This window comes from Buceros rhinoceros, unplaced genomic scaffold (assembly GCF_000710305.1).
Source record: "Buceros rhinoceros silvestris isolate BGI_N320 unplaced genomic scaffold, ASM71030v1 scaffold42261, whole genome shotgun sequence".
NCBI lineage: Eukaryota > Metazoa > Chordata > Aves > Bucerotiformes > Bucerotidae > Buceros > Buceros rhinoceros.
In genome coordinates, this window is record NW_010396794.1 from 8126 (window position 1) to 27208 (window position 19083).

Below are 19083 nucleotides of genomic sequence, written 5' to 3' on the forward strand. Positions count from 1 at the left end.
GGGAAAGAGAGAAGGGAAGCATCAATGGTTTGAGAAATACAAATTCTACTCTTCACTCTAAAATCCTCTAGATGCTGGCGTATTTTATTTACCAAATCTTAGCTTAGATATATTGTTTACATTTGATGTATTGTTTGCCTTTTAGAAGGCAAACCTGAAAGGACAATTTTCTTAATAAATCAAGATTCTAAGGTGAAAAGGCTTCAATATAAAGAGATTGGGAGAAAAACAAAGAGGAATTTGTAAAGCTGAATCAACTGATTATTCCATACATACCTGAGGGCATTCAGAAGTCCTTCCACAGTGTCAGGTGGTTGTTCCTTTAAAACTTTTATGCATCCCTTCATCTGGGAACAGAAGCATGCCACTATTGAACAATAATACATGAATTGCACTAGCTGAAAACAAGGAAAAATTTCACCATAGACAGGCAGGGGTTTCTTCCTACTTAATAACTTCTTCCTACTTTCTTTATCTTAAGATAAAGAACTACTTCTTTAATAAATGTTTGTAGATAGTAGATTATATATCAAGTGTATATATTTTATCTTGCACGATTTCTCCAATTACAACTTAAAAAATTATCAAGAACAGCTGATATAAGCTTAAAAAGGAGATTTTGAAGAGTTCCATGTCATTGCTGTTAGCAACTATCAGAAGAGATATTTCAACTTGGATTTTTATTTTTATGTTTGCACACCAAAGTAATTAATTTTCAGTATTCAGTTTTTAATTGTAAACTTAACTGATGACAACTTATGATTTGTCACGTAACTATTGGTTACACATTTAATCTGAGATACAAAGTCCATGATGTTGATTTTAAACACCACATTGAACAAACAGCTTTGTGGAAACTGTAAAAATTAGGTTGAAACTCTGTACAAATTTTACTAAAGCAGAAACAAAGCAGAGAAAGCAGAGGTAGAACTCATTTGACCCTCTATACGGACTCTACGCAATAGAGAGAAATAAGAAATTCCTCTAAGATATTCAGAACATACCTTCATATGTAAGGTATCATGCTGCAGAAGTACCTACTTCTTCTCATTGCTATGAATACTAATACCAACTAATAGCTATCCAGAAATCCAAAAACGACAGATAAAGTCATGACAGCATCAAGATTTGAACCTGCTAATTTTCTAAGTCAGATTACAGTGCTAAATCTATTTTCTTTGCAGCTAAAGAGCAACTCTGACTTATTATGGAAGTGAATGATGAAGTACTTAACTGGAGCCCATGTATTTGCCAATAAAAATTCTGAAAATGTAGCTCAGCCTCCTGCACAATGACCAGCCTAAAAGTCACTGATCACTGCTCAGTTGGCTCATTTCTACCTGGAAGATAAAATTAGCTTCGCAAATAGTGGATGAGATGAAATTCTCAGGATAGTGTGTGTACATGCCCCATCAGATCAGATCAGACCAGACCAGACAAACTCAAAGGGGGTAAAAATTCAGACCTTTCTTTTCCCTTTTTGTTAGAATCAGAACCTCTAAAACATTCAAAAAAGAGCAGCTGTTCGGACATCTAAGCTAGGAGCCTGTAATTAACAGCTTGAAATACAGTCTCCAGTCTTGAAAGAGTAAGGAAGGGTAACTTGTTCCCCTGCCCCCAAAATTCTCTTGAAATGGTTCCTAAGAAGTGACTAGTTTGGAGAAAATAATTGGTTTCCACAATACAACAAACTCATCATCTGAAACATTACAAGATTTTTTTTTTATTAGAGAATAATCACTAAACTAATTAGGTGAATTAAGATTTGGGACCAAGCACTCACACGGAGTCATGCATCTCCTGCCTCCCATTTTCATCTAGCTAACTTTCCTGTAAGATTACAGGGCTTTGGGACAGATGTGAGAAACAAAGTACGCACACTGTATATTTGGTCCTTATCAAAACTTCACTTGTGTTGTCTCTGTAGGCAAGAGACTGACTTCGCAGTCAGGAAGTCTGCATTCAAATCCCAGGCTCTATCTGCTGCATGACCTTGAGCAAATCAATTTACCTCTTTGTGACCTATCTTTCCCTCTGTACAACAGAGAGGAGATGAGGTAAAACACTGCTATGTGCAGATGAAATATGCTAACAAAGACTCAGTGTCACAGAGTGCAGTAATATACATATATTTTTTCTTTTCTTTTGAAGTAGGCTCTCTTGTAAAGGGTAAGACTTAGCATCTTTTTCATGAATCACAGCTTTTTTCTACAGAAGGATGTGGCGCATGAGATACAGGTTTGTAAAAACACGATCTAAATGTAAGAGTACTTTTTTGTGTGTGCTGGCAATCTCTCAGATGAAAAAATAAGGCTGATTTCCCTATGACTGGTCACGCTAATGCTCCAACTGAAGGCTCATTATCAACATTACAACAATAACATTTCAGTTCTGCTACTTCAGGTCTCAGACAAAGCAGAGACAATGTCAAATATCTGCTTATTTACAACAGAACTACTGCCAAAGACGAACATTTTAGCATAAATTACATGACTAATAAAAAATTGACTGTAGAACTCATTCCAGGATAGCTGTAATACAAAATTATTTTAGTGTAACCGTACAGTTGGCAGGAAAGCAGACAAATGACTGTGTCTGGAATAAGATATAAAATAAAAGAGACTGACCTTATTTTAATTTCAAACAAGCTGATACATTAAAGTACACAGATGAAGATAAATTCTAAATTCTGCCATTCAAAAGTAAAATGATTTATACAAAGTCATAAGCTTGTCCTGAAAAGAAGCTGCAGACTAGTATTCTCAAACCTACAGAGTATTAAAGAAAAGTCACTCTTACATCAATCTTTGACGTCTTTGAGAAAGCTCCCACAGGATGAACATGATCATACAGAATAATAACTCCCACCATTACTCGCATGCAGAACATAAGGGTCTCTTCACTGGTAAATCTACTCCTGTACTCTCTGGAAAACAGAACAAAAGCAATAAATGGACTTGACTTTTTACTGGACAATTTTGCAAATGAGTCTGTGAGTGCACGAAATATGAACTAAAATTGTATTTTAAGTTGAAGGCGCATCTTAGTACGAATTTAAAGATCTTTGAATTGCGTAAGTCCTTGTCAATTTAGACGAGTGGTTAGAAAGCAAATAGAGATAGGTAAAACCCTTCTAATACCCCTTCATAGTTCAGATCCTCACTTCAGCAAAATATCTATGATGTTGGCTTCACAGAAGACTTCCACAGTTCATGAAATATAATGGAGACTGATCATAATTCTGTTTAATCTTATCAACGCAATATAACAAGACCTCCTTAAATTCCTACTTTGAAACAGTTAACATTTAAGTGAAACCTAATCCCAGCAGCTAGTAACTTCAGGGCTTCACCTAGGTGGATCATAATCATTGCTCTCCCTCTCTCTCTTCCAAGTCCACAAGCAACTTCAACAGCCCAGGTTCCATGAGCATCTAAAGTGTGGAGGCCTACTAGATAGGACAGAACTAACTCCAAAGAGTTTTTCTTTGACTTTTCAGTTACAACGTAAGAATATGAACGGCACAGTTAATACAGTCTCTGTTGGCTCTAATCTCTGAAACCATGCACCAGGAAATAAAAAATGAACTATAGTAGAGAAAAATGGAAATCCTGAAAAACAGAAATTATCACAATTTTTCTGACTAATATTATCCTGAGTAGGTAATACATAGTTATGTCTACTGTCATTCAGTGATTTTCAATATAAAACTTGATTTTTTCACCTAAACGCATCATTAAAAACAACAAAATCTGTACTATACTACCTCTCAGCTTACACGAACTTCAACTCTTATTCTTACACAGCATCACAATATGAACAGATTGAAGGCTACAGACATTTTGATATGAAAATGCTTGATTATCTCACAATTAGAACTAAATATCAGATAATATTCTGGCAGATGACTCACTTTCTGTTTCTCTACTTTTGCAAAAAATTAACTGACACAGAAGGTTACTTTTCAATTACTACTTCTATGATGTCCTGGGATTGTGAGTCAAAATCCACCTCCTACGTACACTTCTCCAGAATTATCATAAACAAACACAATAACCTCAGGAGTTCTACCCTTTACATGGCACCATGAACAAACGTTTCAAACACAGGAAGACTACACTGACTCTATCTTGTATGTGTTTTCCAACGAAAGAGACCTGTAACCTAAAAAATACTCAACTAAATGCATAGCTAAACAACAGCATCCCCACTGGCTATATCCACACTAGAATCACACCGAATCACAAAAAGTTGGGGGTTGGAAGGGACCTCTGGAGATCATCTAGTCCAACCCCTCTGCTAAAGCAGGTTCACCTAGAGCAGGTTGCACAGGATCACATCCAGGGAAGTTTTGGAAGTCTTCAGAGGAGGAGACTCCACAAGCTCTCTGGGCAGCCTGTTCCAGGGCTCTGTCACCCTCAATCATTCCATTTCCCAATGCAATTGTACAGTTTCCATACAGCTGAACATTCTTATATCCAGAATAAGATGGCTGCATCCAAAAAAGATCTACTCACATGATCCCCAGTATAGTACCCGTGATTCATTTGCAAAAGCACTACTTGGAAGAAACAAAATCTAGCCCCTAAGCATGCTAATAACTTAGCAGCGTGGGCAATCAACAGACAGTAGCTGGACACTGCAGCCTGTGTGCTTAAGATTACAGCTATATTTCAATCTTTTTTTGGAAAAAAAAAAAAAAGGCTGACCAGGTAAGCTCTCCCTAACAAAACTCAATGATGATTCATGAAAAATATCGTAAGGTGGTTAAAATAGGAAGCAAGGCTTTCTAATACCAGGTTATGCTTTCTATACAATTGATAACAACTTAAGGCAAACACACAGGAATTGATTTGGAAAAAAAGCTATGTTTACCCCAGGTGGCTATTTAAAATACAGTACAAATGCTTTCATACAAAAACCCCCAAGATTTAAGGTAAAACTTACGGTGTTTCCAACATGACTTTACATACACTAGCCATAGTACTTAGACAGTCCGTTGTATTTTCAATCGGTAATGTTTTGTTCTAGAAGGGTCAAAGAGAGCCAATGTTCAGTAAACCATGTTGTAAAATTAAAATCAAGAATGTCTGTGTTAGACCTTTTCTCCCCCATTACCTACTTCTGATACAAAATGTGTAGTTGCATTACTGAGTGTTTTCAGCATTGGTGTGGCTTCTGCATAAAACAGCGACATCCTATTGGCCATTTCATTGTTTACTTCATTCTCAATATCTAGCTGATGAAAACATAAGAAAATATAGTCAGTAAAAGTCTTTAAAATCTTGCCGGCAGCAAGAAAAAGATACAGTACACGCTCATGTCAGCAAGCACATTGCTGCATGAGCTCGAATCACTTCATGCGGACTGATGATTAACTTAGTGTGAAGGAGAGAACATGACAGGTCGCAAAACAAAAGCAAAAACACAGCCACAAATGGTATAAATGCATACTGGTAAATACCCCAGTGTGAACAGCAGATCAGATTTTATTTACTTACATGCATGTTGTTTATTCTGTTGCGACTTATTGTCCGTCTATAATAACTGAAGTCATTCTGAATTGCTGGGTTTCTCATCTTCAAGGAAGACAAGTAGGAAATATTCAGTTTTGGTTCAAAATACGTGGTAAAAATCAGCATGTATTAAAAGACTTTATTAACCTTAAGTTCATCGAAGCGAAGAGTAAAATGTAAAATTTCTGCAAACTCTTTTGCTAGAGCCTGTTCCCGTTCGAGGTGCTGAGTTGGAGTATAAGGTGGGCATGTCAAGGACTCCAATAAGCTCTGCAGGGCTTTCTCTGAATAAAAAACAGAAGCACAAATTCTATTCAGTTCACATTATGACAAAGCTTTAGGTTAAGTATCTAAATATACTTTGTTTGAAGGGAAGGAACCCTCGAAACATGCAGAGCCCCAATAGAAATGCTGCTTCTTTCATCTCTAAGGTGAGAAACATTAGTCACAGACACCTGCCTCTTCAGGCTCTCTGCCATTTTCTCTCCATTTTGTATTCCTGAGCTCTTTTGCTTTTTTATCACCCTTTATCTGGGTTCCTTACTGAAAATTCTAGAAAAACTACTTCCCTTGCATTCAGATATTCAACTCTTTCATCTTCCCCAATTAGCCATCAACTCAGTACAGAGATTATTCTTGTTACTAAAAGCGTACTCTTGGGCGCTGACAGCAATGTAATTCAGCTCCCACAGCTATAATTACCAGCATAACTCAGAAAGTGAAAGCACTTAGTAAGCAGGATGTTGTAGAAGAATTCCCTTGCATTGGGAGCGTTCCCACTCCACACACACATTTTTGCACAGTGATTCTCTTCCAGAGTCCTAACTCAAGGAGTAATGATGTCACTTTTGGGGGGGCCTGTAGGATGACAAAGTCAATGTAAAACATGCTTGACTTTGCATTTTCACCTTGTGAGAGAGTTTATTGATACTCTTCTCCCTTTGTTATCCCTGTTTTTCAGAAGTCTAAAGTATTATTGGTTTATGTTCCTTTTAAAACTCTGAAAGGTCCAAGCTACAAAATATAAATTGCATTAGTATGATATGGAGGGGTGAAATGCAGAAGAGTGGCAGGTACCAGAATAAAACTTTAAACAGTTTACCACATTCTTTGCTTTTACTCTATTTAGATAATACAGATTTATTTTAAGAAACTAATAAGCTATGATCATTTTGAAATTAAGATTAGAAGTATGTCTTAATAGGTGTTATTAAAGTCAAATGTCTGTTGATATGAAACAAAAAATAATAACCCTTTAAAAGTCTGTGGAGGAAGAAACATACTCGAATAGGGCTCACCTAATCTGAGCGAAAACTCATAGAAGCGCTTCAGCCTTACAACCAGAGGACATACTGAATTCCATGCTTTTTCTTGCAATTGGATATCATTAGGATTTTGTATTGCCTGAAATTAAAATATCACTGTAAAGAACTGTGATACATGAATAAGAGGGAAAAGGTGGTTTGGAATTTCTCTACGGCATTGTTTTAGAAAGTAAGTATTGTAAAACATAGAACAATAAGGAGACATTGCACAAGAACAGGAAATTACTAAGTCCAAAAATACCGTGTTTTCCACCTTCCCTCTCCCTATGTAACATACCGATTTAAAGTTACTCATTCCACTGGACCACTGACACAGAGAAACAGGTTTTAACATAATATTTGGGGAGCAAAACTATTGCAGAAGCCCCAGGTAAGACCTTTTTTATGACTACTGGTTGCAGAAATATTTTTACAGCTTTGATGCTTTTGCTACCTTCAATATATTCAGGTTCTTAAGGAACCAACAGCTCACATTAACAGTAACTGCAAAGCTGATACAGGATGTTTTGTCAGCTGAGAAAAAAATTTAAGTTACAGCTCGGAACTGTACTTTGGGACCAGTTTCATACAATAAGATGCCTCTAAAGTGGATGTAAGGTTATAATATACTTTCACTTACACAGAACAACTATTTTTGACTTTTTCTTATAGTATATTTCTGACATGAGTATTATTTTCCCTGTGTCCTCAACTTTGATTTCTACCATGAAACGTATGAAAAAGTGTTTCTTAAAGTGAAAAATAATTACAAATTACTAATGGTACACCTAAAAGAAGTTCCAATGACCATCATTTAATGATTTCACATTAGGGCTTTATATTCAACATTACACATAATCTGCAACATATTTTCTAAACACAATTTTAATGTATTAATAGAATGTGCTTGGATACAGAAGCAGGGAACACACTGAGTTTTGCTTGGTTTTGCTTCCAAAGAACTGTCATTAACTTTAACATACATCTCTGATTTCTTGTCCAGCTCCTTTGTAAGCCTGAAGGTCTGCAAGCATACTTTCCGAGTCCTGTAAAACTGCACTGATCTGATTCCATACCTCCCTTTCTCCATCTGTGGGCTGGGCATCTAAAAAACAGAAAAGGAAAATGCACAAAGTCAAAAGGTAGCTGCAATACAAATGGCAGGACTACTAAACTCTACTTAGCAACAGTATTTCCAGTCTGACTATGTGTAACTTTATTCTGATGTGGTTTTTTTTACTATATACAATTATACTGCACTGCCATCTGCTAACATCAAAGTTTCGACTTTCTACAGCAAGAAAGGAAAAACAGTACAGTTTTTGTACAGTCTGGCTCATAATGCCTCTTCTCAAAATAAGGCATTTTGAGCTGAAGCAGCATCATAAAGTAATGCTATTAGAAAACAGGATAATGCATCAGTCCTTTAGTAAAAATATCCCTCTCTTTCATGAGCTCCACAGCTCAATTACAAAGAATTGTTCACTTTTCTTGCAGCTTGGGGATAAAATCAGGCCTTTCAGTGGATGGAGCAGTGGGGTATTATGCCACTTTAGACTTTCCTCCAGACTTCCTTATCCAGGTTAATTTATTTCTTCTTGTGTAAAACACAGATATAGTACTGTTAAAAATAAACATTTTTCTTCTGTATGTCAGAGATTGTTCCTGCTACTACAATAAATTCAGCTCTGTCAACGATCAGTTTTCAGGGTGGGAGTGACCCGCAGACCTTTATTGTTCAGAGAAATTGCATTTGGAAGTAGATCAATTTTCCCATTCAAATCCCATCCAATGGGATTTTTCACAGCAATGTGACACCAGGGAATTATCCCTGGTTAGACAAGGTAAAGACCTGCCTTCTTTTGCTTTAAAACATAAAGATGATGGGCAATGACTAAAGACTGGATGACCTACATATAGAATTGTAGTAAGTATCTGTAGAAGCAATCACATTGTCCCAGCAGGTTTCTACAAAGACACAACTTTTTTTTTTTCCTCCCTTAAATTTGTATTAGCTTCAATTTTAATTTTTATGGAAAAATACTTTGAAGGTGATTCTTAGGACTTGAGGACTACTTGTCTGAATTAAAAGCAATGAGATACCTTGAGTTCCAAACTCACTGATCAGCAAGAGCTACTACACATGGATCTATATTAATAGACAAGAAATACTAAAAATACATTTTCTATTTAGTCTTCTTAAGAAATGAGACACAGTTTTCCATCCATATATCAGTGCAGGATTCATTTACTCACCCTCCATTAGAAACAAATGAACCAGTTCACCTTGGAGAGTACGGAAAGTGCAGGCATTCTCTCCGTGAGTTTCAGGTTAGGTAATTGGTTTAAATGTGTCAAGTTATCAATGGACCTTGCATAAATGAATGGCTTACAAAATGCCTGAGAGTTACATGTCCGTAGCTCTGAAGAAATTAAAAATTAAAATCTTTCCTATATTCCTATGTTACCATGAGTCCCATGAGACTGAGCACATGAAACAATACTGATTTGACTTTCTGTTTATTCTGGAGGTTTTCCCCAATCTTGTTTAAAAGACAGAACAAGTGAAAGTAAGAATAAGCTGGGCTTACTCAGCTGGGTTTTATATCCAAAATATTTCACAGAACTAAAAAATTCCACTACCTTTCAAAAAGCGAGGGTAAGGAGCACCAAAGGGAAAAAACTATCCCAAACAGTAAAATCCCAGCTGGGATGTGGCTGTTGAACCGACCTATTAGTCACATGAAGTTTACAGTGTTACTGACTGGTTCTTTCTCCAAGCTGCAAGAAATCTCAGGTATACACCGTAAAGAGACTGTCACCTTGTGGTCCAGAAACAAAACAGTAAATGCTTCTGAGTTTAGCGAAGACAGTGGTAATCTTGCTAAACAGTTACGTACTGTAGAACAACAGAGTAGGGGGAAGGTAGGAGTCACTTATAAATCAGTATCTATATTTTAATAGTTAACTAAAAGTTAATTACAATAACATTTTCAGTGAATGTTAAGACACAAGAGATAATAAGTAACTTATTAGTACAGTTAATGAGTGCAAATTTTCCACATTCAGGACACCTGAAGCATGGGTTGGTTAACAAGGTACTTTTAAGTTACTTTATATAATTTATTTGCTTTAAAAAATACAAGCAATGTGAACAACACAGACTGCTCAGCACTTGGGGACTTAAAAATAGCCTTTAGTAACACCCTTTATTGTTAGTCTTTTTCAAATGTTCCCAATTCATCTTTCGTCAGTTGGGGAAAGGTTCTAAGCTCATTTCTGTAGTATCCCAGTGCTTGGGGAAGTAGGTGTAGCGGGTGGGAGAGGGAAAGGAAGGGAAGGGAGAGGAAGAGGGCTGCAAAGGCTACAGAGCAACAGGCTTAGCTTGCATTTGCAGAAGCGGTTTATATTTATGCAGAAAGTGTTTAGATTAAACATAAAAGTAGGGAGGATGATTCAGGCTTTTTTAAAAAAAAAACCAACATGCATCTTACTTATGAAATATGTTATGCAAACAGATGTTCTGATAAGACCATGGCCACGTTTCAAAAGGGATTTTTCATTAAGACTTTGCCAAAAATGGTCAGCTAAAATACCTGTAATCGATCACTTTGAAAAATATTTCATCTTGTCATCATGCTGTCAACAACAACAGTGATAATAGCAACAATAGCTAAAAGGAATACAGACTTTTTCATGACAGATTTTGGCTTTTAAAATTGGTTTTCTATTCCAACCATACCAAAGATTGTGTTTTTGTCCTAAGTAAAAAAATGCCATTCCTGAATCACAGTGTGGAATCGCTGTTTGGCAGCACTCATCTCTTATCCCCATACCACTAGAGAACCAGCACGTGCTTAAGCAGTTTGAGGTCATTTATAAATATTGACTAATTCACATCGAATGCAAGTCCTCTGATTAATAAGTAATCATAACCACCAGTCTTACTGCATTTCAAGTCCGAGATTTTAGAGTACTCGTGATTAGCATTTAGAATATGCGGTCATTAACAAGACGAAATAGGAAACTCTTTTGCCTCCCTTTGCCCTTTTCTAATGTGAACCTTAAACTTCACAACTAAATGAAGCCTCTATGAAATTAATTAAAGAGTCAGACCAGGCTTGACTCTACCATATAGAGAGTCTACCAGCAAATTTTCAATTTGAAAGCAAAAATTTTAGCTCTGGAGAGAAATGTAATTCCATTGGCTCCATCAGAAATAACTGAGAGATAATTCATCCATTCAATGAACAAATGCTCTCTCATCTTTACACATGGTTTATTCCATGTTTTGGATGCAGCTTCAGATTTCATAAAAAAAAAAAAACAAACCAAAATGAGGAAGGCTGGACCCACTACAATCCATTTGTGGATGCATTAAGTATTTCAGGTGCGTGGCAGGGTGCAAAGGTGGAATCATCGTTTTCTTAGAAAAATATCTGTCATCTGTTTCAAAAAAATGCCAAATAGTACAAGTTATCTACCTTATTCTTTTACCACGTGCATTAGAAAAACCACAGAAACTGCTGCGTAGGGTAAGACATTAGTACTGACAGGAAGATTAAATATAAAAAAGATATGAAGCCCTTACCAATACAAAATCAAGTAAAACAATACCTCAGTAATTAATTTTTATGAAGAGATAACAAGACAGGACTAAAAGAAGTGCTTCCAACCCACACACTCCTGTATCTGAAATGCAGATCAAAAGCACAGAACTTTACTCCACCCTTAGCCAAACCGACTGCAGGTTAAGAGGATTCCATCTGAAGCTGGTTACTGCTTGCTTTTCAGTGAATGTGGAATTATATTTGCCAAAACCACATCATAACCTCCTACCCTTGACAGCCTAGCAAAAGGATAGCGAGTAAAATACGATGTCTTACAGGCTCTGCTTTCAGCTTTTCTTGTCCTGTCCACTGCTGGCAGTGGCCAATGATTCCACCAGTCACTGACAGCAAGTTAGGGAGTAGTACACATATTTTACTGTACAATTCTAAAGTCCTATTTCAGGTTTGTCACCATGACAATGATTTTTTCCATTCCAATCTGGGACAAAATTAGATGAAAAGCTAGGTTATGTCCTTAGAAAAGACAAAACGCCTTTCAACCACAGTGAATACTGTATTTTAGAGGGTATCAGAACCTGCCATACTCCAGCCATGAAAAAGAATATTATTAGGTGGAAACAGTATCCAGTCCAGTCTACACTGGATTTCTGAACTTCACCCTTTCTAAGCTAGCTAAAACAAAGTGAAGCTCCTTAAATTGTTAATACTTGCTATGGACACAAGTACCATGGCAGGGATACCAGTGCCAGGCTTCAGCTCCATGGTAGACAGAGAGTGGACAGCCCCCTTCTGACTGAGCCATAGCTTCTCGCTAAGAGCACTCACTGCAGCGCCAGAGACCAGAGTGTACCCTCCCACAGGCTGGATACAGATTACATCTCCAGCCTTGCTGCCTGTGGAGCGAGGTTATTAATTCCTACCCTACTGCACAAAAAGTGGGTAGTTGCTCTGCTGCCAGACATGTTCTAATAATAGACACCTTTAATCATACATGAACAACGATAACCGAAATTTTCATCAATCTTTCTGGGAATGGAGAGGGCCAGAATCCCAGAAAGTAAGTGTCCTTGATTCTTGGGAGGATTAATTCCTTGGACTTGCTGGGTAGCAAGTCCACCTAGCTAACATTTAGGAAAAAAGGGAACTTGCTGAGGGTAAGGTTAGAGAGTCTGGCCTTACAAAAGGTATTTGTATGGAAGGAGAGGATGGGACAGAAGGTGTCACTTAAGGACACCTCCTTCCAATAATCTATAAGCTTTAGCAAATCATCATTACTTCAACCTTCAAATTATTTCCAAGAATCACGCAGAATTGTTTGTTTACCTTGCCTGAAAAAGGCTCCCTATGAGCAGCAGTAATTTGACAATAGATTTTCTGCAAAAAAAAAATCTCTTCTGTGGAAGAGATGCTACAGAAAGAGCCTCAAATACCCCGAACTCATTTACCTGTAGCTAATTTAAACAAGGCCAACATCTAAAGAACAAATCAGTTCTTGAACTGACAAAATCAATTTCAAGAGAATTCGCTCTGTGGGCTCCTGAAATCCACAGACTCTCAAGACTTGCCATACACTCACTCTTCCTGACATTATTTTCAAGTTCAGAGCTAAGAAGGACTTAAGGTAAAGTAAGTGTTATATAATCAAATCCAATATGTAGGACTTTGATCAAGAATACCCACACCGAAAGCAATACAGTTCACTTTCTGGGAATGAGGCAGTTCTTGTTCTTTTCATAAAACTTTCAGACAATCTTGAAAAAAAAAAAAAGAGTAATTTGGCTGAATGCATATAGTTCACATTTCACCTCAAAGAAAAGACTTCTTCACCTACAGAGGAGAACACTGTTCTCCATATCCATATCACTCACTGAAGTTACGACAGTTCCCATTTGACCCTGTCTGCTTTCAAGGCTGGACTGAATGGATCTTCAAATTGGTTTTCCTCGCACAGATCCAGAGTAACTGCATAACCCTATACAGGAGAGCATGCAGAACTGCTTTTGCTATACAACATGAACTGAAATTAATGCTGGATTCAAGCTTTTTCAAGTATGACCAGGGAGTTATCAAACTCAGCTCCTGGTTTGGAATGAAGAATAACACCAGTAAAAGGTGTCTTAAGAATTGCAACTGATGAGACAGACAACTGCAAGAAAAGGGGGGAAATAGATAATTTTAAACTTTTTTTTTTTTGGTAACCTAAACTTTTCTAGGGAAAAATTAAGATAGCTATTAAAAAAAACCCCCAGCAACTGGAAAGTGACATTTTAAAACTTTTTTCTTTCCTGATTCTTCTCCATTTTCAAATATAGCACAATGCGGAATTTGAAAAGAAACTGTAACTTTGAATTAGGTGAGAAAATTTAATTTTTCTAAGTGTTTGTTTCTAATTCCACCTGCCCATTTAATCCCCCAAGAATTGCATGGAAGGGACATATTGGAGGGACTGAAGATAAATACGAAAAAATCAGGTTGGTGAAAAATATATAACAGAAAAGTAAGCATGCAACTGATGAAAAACAATTTGTAATTAAGTATATTTTAAAACGAACAAACAAAACTCCATAATGCAATTTTCCAAATTTTTCATCAAAACAGAATTCTGCCCTGGAGAACAGCAAGCCACAAGAAATAAATTCATTTTTGTTGCACTGAACAAATCTTCCTTACAACACCTTGCTATAAAATGTGTATTAATTAAGGATAATCACAGAATCATCTCGTTGGAAGAGACCTTTAAGATCATCGAGTCCAACCATTCACCCTGCACTGCCAGAGTCCCTAAAACAAGTCCCTCAGTGCCACATCTACATGTTTTTTCAACACTTCCAGGGATGGGAACTCCACCACTTTCCTGGGCAGTCAATTTCCTAACAAGGGAAAACAATAAAATAAAAACCTGCTGTGCTGATCTTACTGTGTAGAGCTTTGTGACTAACCCAAGATATCTAAATCTGTACAGCTACTTGCTATCCTCTCCTGCATTTCTGTTCCATTCATGTACCACTGCTGGCACTCTTCCAACCATGCCAGCATCCATAGCACCCTGACGGGAAGAGTACTTAGTAGGTGGGAGAGAGAGGTAAGCTGGTAGTTTGGTAGAGTGTTTTTGAACACCTAGTTCTTACCAAGTTCATTTTGCCACACAGCTATAGATCATGATGGGTGCAATCATGTTTCAATTCTAGCATGAGGACATGAGACTACATGACAAAGCATCACCCATGGGATGACACTTTTGGAGCAGCACAGATTAAATCGGCTGTCAAATGACGTTAACACCTTAATGTTATTTTCCCACTTTTTTTTTTTGATAAACACTTGTATTACTTTTGACCAACATCAGTCCATAATGTCTCTGATTTCTGAGGCATGTAAACAGCTTGCATCTGTTCTACTCCCGCATAAAAGGAAAAAGGTTGTTTCTGGTTTTTTTAAGCAATATTTGAGTGGCACGTTGTATAGATAGCAGGAGGAAGTATGCCACACGCTCCTTTCAGGTACAATACATACCAAATGAAAAGCAGAAAAAAAAAAACCCAACAAAAAAACCAACAAACAAAAAAACCCAAAAAACCCAAAACCAAAAAGAAGGGCAAGAGATCAAAAAATTTTTGTAAGCATTTCAGAAGTAGTGCTGACAGATTTGAGATTTCAGCTTACAGCTAATGAAAAAGTGCAGAGAAACTAGAAAGCAAGATGCTGATGCAAATAATGAAATACAGTAAACACGTCAACTCAGCACACAACTCATCCTCTGAATGGCCAGCAGCAGTGGCCATTTTCATCCAGAAATGCAAACTGAAAACTCAGGACAGAGAAAGTCAGACATCCAGTGAGCACGCAGGCAGGCTCTTATCTACAGCCACTAAGAGTGGCCTTTTACACCATATGATGGCTAATAAGACCAAAGCAACTACAGGTGTCAGTCACGTCCCTTCGGCACAATACAGATTTCGGGCCATAAAAACCTCCAGGACTTTATTTCATAATGTAAAATATTTTAACCTTTCTCTCAGGAGCATCAAATTCACGGAAATTGAGATGATAGTTTTGTTCCTTTCTAGGTAGATGTGCCTGACTAGTATGCCCATGTGCTGGCACTAACCACCGGTCACCTCCTGTGGGAAAGGGTGCTTCACCCCATTCAGTTCTTGGCAACGTGCTTTTGGAAAAAAAACGAAAAGCAAAAGCCAAAAAAACATCCTTTGACAATAAAACGAATATTTTCCCCTTTCGTTACCACCTCTGCTCCCCTAAGTCTTCCGACTACCAAGTCTGCAGCCTGGGTCAGGAGTACTTTCTTACCATCCCCGTGGTTCATCACCACGGGGTGATAAACCTGGAAGCTCAGAGCAGCTGAAAACCTTCATAATAGCTTGGCAAAGCCACAGAGCGCTACTCAATGCCTTCAAAAGTTTGATAGAAAAAACCCCAAAACACGGTAGTTTGGATAAAGGTTTGACATCCCAGGTTTACAACAAAATTCTCGAATGATGTCGACAGAAGAGAAAAAGGGATACATGGTTCGTAGTACTTTCACCTAAAGCCACACTAACCAATTGACTTTTTTCACCATTTAAAACTGATTCTCCATAATAAGGTAAATAAGATCTAGATGAGAAGATTAAGATATGTGCAAAGTTATATACTTTATCTCTCATCCAAGAAAGCATGTTTGAACAATTTCATGAGATTTAAATATGTGTTTAAATGACTTTTGAACTAGTGTTTCAGAGTGCATAAACACACACAGTCTCATATCATTCAATAACTTTTTTTCAGGAAAGTAATTCAGGAAGAAATAACTCAAGAAAACTATTTCAAGATGATAAAATGTGTGCCTACAGACCCAAAATTCTCTCTTAAACCACACTTGAAAACTAAGTTATTTTAAAAACATCGGTTTCTCTGAAATCTTTTTTCTTGGCTTTTCCTTTTTTAGAATAAAGGTATTAAGAGACAAAACATCATCACGTTGTTAGCATCTTAAATAAAAAGCATTTCACATAAGTAGTGAAGTAAGATTAAACCCATATTTAAGGATTTGATGACCAGTATTCAAGACAATGTCTAGAGGTACATGCAGGTAACCCGTAAAAGTGGGAGAGCTTTGAATCAGATATAGACGTGACAAGGAAATTAGAATGTGAAATGCTGTTTTGCAAACTGATAACCATGCAATTAAGAGAGATGCAATCAAGCACATACACTTTGACCACTTCATTACATTTTAGAAACTATAATAACCCCAGTTAAAACATCACTAAACCAGACAAAAATAGTGCCATCTCCGTGGCTTATATTTTTTCAACTTTTTATTTCCAATACCTATTTCAATTCAAGAAAGCAACATAAAGAAATTTTTTTTCTAACCATGACTTGTTAAACCTATTTTAAAGAAATCTGAGCTTAAGTTCATTCACACGTAAATTTAACAATGGCTCATAAATGTTCTGAAACTAATTCAAGGTAAGGTTTTAGTTGCATATCTATCTTTTTGCCCCCTTCTCTGCTCAGAATGAGTTTAAATAATTTTGTATGGTTTTATAAATATGAAAAAAATAGCAACATTCAACTGAAGTGTAATTTGATTTGTTTGCAAATCCCTTTTGAATTGCTTTATGAGGCGTAAGCGCATGCAGTTTATCAGGAAATAATAAGCAAAGAAGGCAAGCCAGGCAAGAAGCTTTGCTCACTTTCAAAGTCAAGGAAAAAATTTGGCCCCTGATCAAGTTCTGTGCAAGTGAGAACTTTTAAAAGATTTCCCATTTGGTTCCTGAAAAATAGAAAAGGAAGAGAAAAGGAGTGCTGAGTGAACAAATGATTGCAGAGACAAGGACTTGGAGAGATTGGTTGTGCTGGAAAATACACACTGCAAGCAATCAGATTTTAGTTTTTCCTCAGTTCGCTGTTAAGTCAGGAAAAAGATTCTCTCATTGTCTTGTATTTGTTTGAACTTACTTTCAAAATCCAGGAAAAAATGTGGATAGTTTTCAATTTCCCTGGTAAGGACCTTAAGAAGATTACCCATCCCAGCAAACCTAGTAAATGCAACAAAATCGTAAACAGTTATAGACGTAAACTTAGAATACTACAACTAAGGGCTTGACACAGTCTGCATCATATATTAAATGTATTGGCAAGTTCTGGATCATGAGAAACATTTTGATGGCCAATTCTGTGATATTTATGTGCAGGGACGGAGAGAGTAAGACTCTGGATAAATACAGAAATAATTCAAAGAATGGGAATTTAAACATCAATATAATTTCACAGAGTACATTTATGAGTTTATTTACTTGGCAAGAGAATCAAATTCAGAACCGTATCTGTATTTGTAGATGCTCTAAATTGCTGGATTTGAGATTACTAAATACCATTCCAGAGTAAAACATGAGGTCTCAACCCTTCATTTGGATTCTTTAGCATAAATTCATGTTATTCCACGAAAATAACTCCACTTAAGGGAAAAAAAAATCTAATTTTTTCCAATCAGTAAGGTTTTTATAATACTATCTTATGAAACAAGTTTTCTAGCTTCTCTTTCTTAGAAAAAGAAAGCTTAGAAAGAGAAGCTAGAAAGTTGTTCTTTTTAATGTTTAAAAATGTATGCGTTTTTTTTAAAAAGAAAAAATAAGAGGTTCAGACTTTATCTTTTTATCTGTTATTCCTATCTTTTATCATCTTTGAGGCCTTTACATTTCAAGTTATGAAAAACTCTCTAAAGAAAAAGAGACCAATTCTCAGAAAAGCAAGTCTCTATGGAAGACAAGAAGGAAGGAGATTTGAAGAAATGGTTAGCAATATGCACTATTCTAAAACTATGTAAAAGTATAGCTTTGTCGGGTAAACTTAAACTTCTTCTCAGATGAGAGAAAAATTAAACCATGAAAAGCACACAGAAGGATAAAGAGGTCTTCCTGGGTGGATGAGGAAAAATGTAATTTTAGATTTAAAACTCAGATTGAAAAAACCTGATTTTTGCCTCAAAGAAATATTCTCATGTTCTTGGGGCTCACATCTGAAGCTCATCTATTTTTCAGTTTAACTCTTTTCCCACTTAGGAAATCAGACCACAAAAGAATTATTCTAAGCATGTACATGGCTGATACTCCACATGAGGAGACAAAGTTTTTTTCTCCCTCAACCATTACTGAAGAAACAGTATCATCACCCTATCAACAAACTGATCAGAGCATGCATCTTCATGTACATCAGGGTTTTGTTAGACAAATAGATTTGTTTTACATTAAATACTTCTTCAAAATTTTCTCTCCAGAACAAATCCAGTGAGCAGACTGTCAAGCCCTTTACAATTAGCAACATCTTGCATATACAAAACAAGAAACATTCATCATTATTCATAAAGTTACTTCCATTTATATGCAGGGAAAAATTTAATTTTACTTTCAGAAGAAGATCTATACTGTATGAACTGAGTCGGACTTTCTGATTAGCCTACAAAGGGAAAAAACATGCAAACAGAGCAAAACAGTCTTTATACAGCATTAAAACTTGCATCCTCAATGATTTGACACTGGCATAATGCGTTTTATCAGCATCAGGTAGGAGGGACAAGATAATGTGTATACATTCATTTTGCTTTCATAACCTTGACAGAAACAATTTACATTATTATAAAATACTATCACAATCCAAATTACTGACTCAGTTTGGATTCTTCACTTT

The 19083-nt window shown here is 36.5% G+C and overlaps 1 protein-coding gene across 2 annotated transcripts in view; it reads right to left on the reverse strand.

The window, feature by feature from the left end:
* FAM49A (family with sequence similarity 49, member A) overlaps window positions 1-17431 on the reverse strand; it is an 18878-nt gene extending 1447 nt beyond the window's left edge. The window contains exons 1-9 of one of the 2 annotated variants that reach the window (XM_010145992.1): window positions 17356-17431; window positions 7804-7925; window positions 6815-6920; window positions 5664-5800; window positions 5502-5579; window positions 5123-5239; window positions 4948-5027; window positions 2800-2926; window positions 277-347 (exon numbers count right to left, since the gene is read on the reverse strand). In XM_010145992.1, coding sequence (XP_010144294.1) covers window positions 277-347; window positions 2800-2926; window positions 4948-5027; window positions 5123-5239; window positions 5502-5579; window positions 5664-5800; window positions 6815-6920; window positions 7804-7925; window positions 17356-17425 — 908 coding nt within the window. In that variant the 5' untranslated portion in view covers window positions 17426-17431. Of the gene's footprint in view, window positions 1-276; window positions 348-2799; window positions 2927-4947; window positions 5028-5122; window positions 5240-5501; window positions 5580-5663; window positions 5801-6814; window positions 6921-7803; window positions 7926-17090; window positions 17164-17355 lie in introns of those variants that run through there. The other variant, XM_010145991.1, reaches the window with a different exon arrangement.
* Window positions 17432-19083: the final 1652 nt, after the last annotated feature.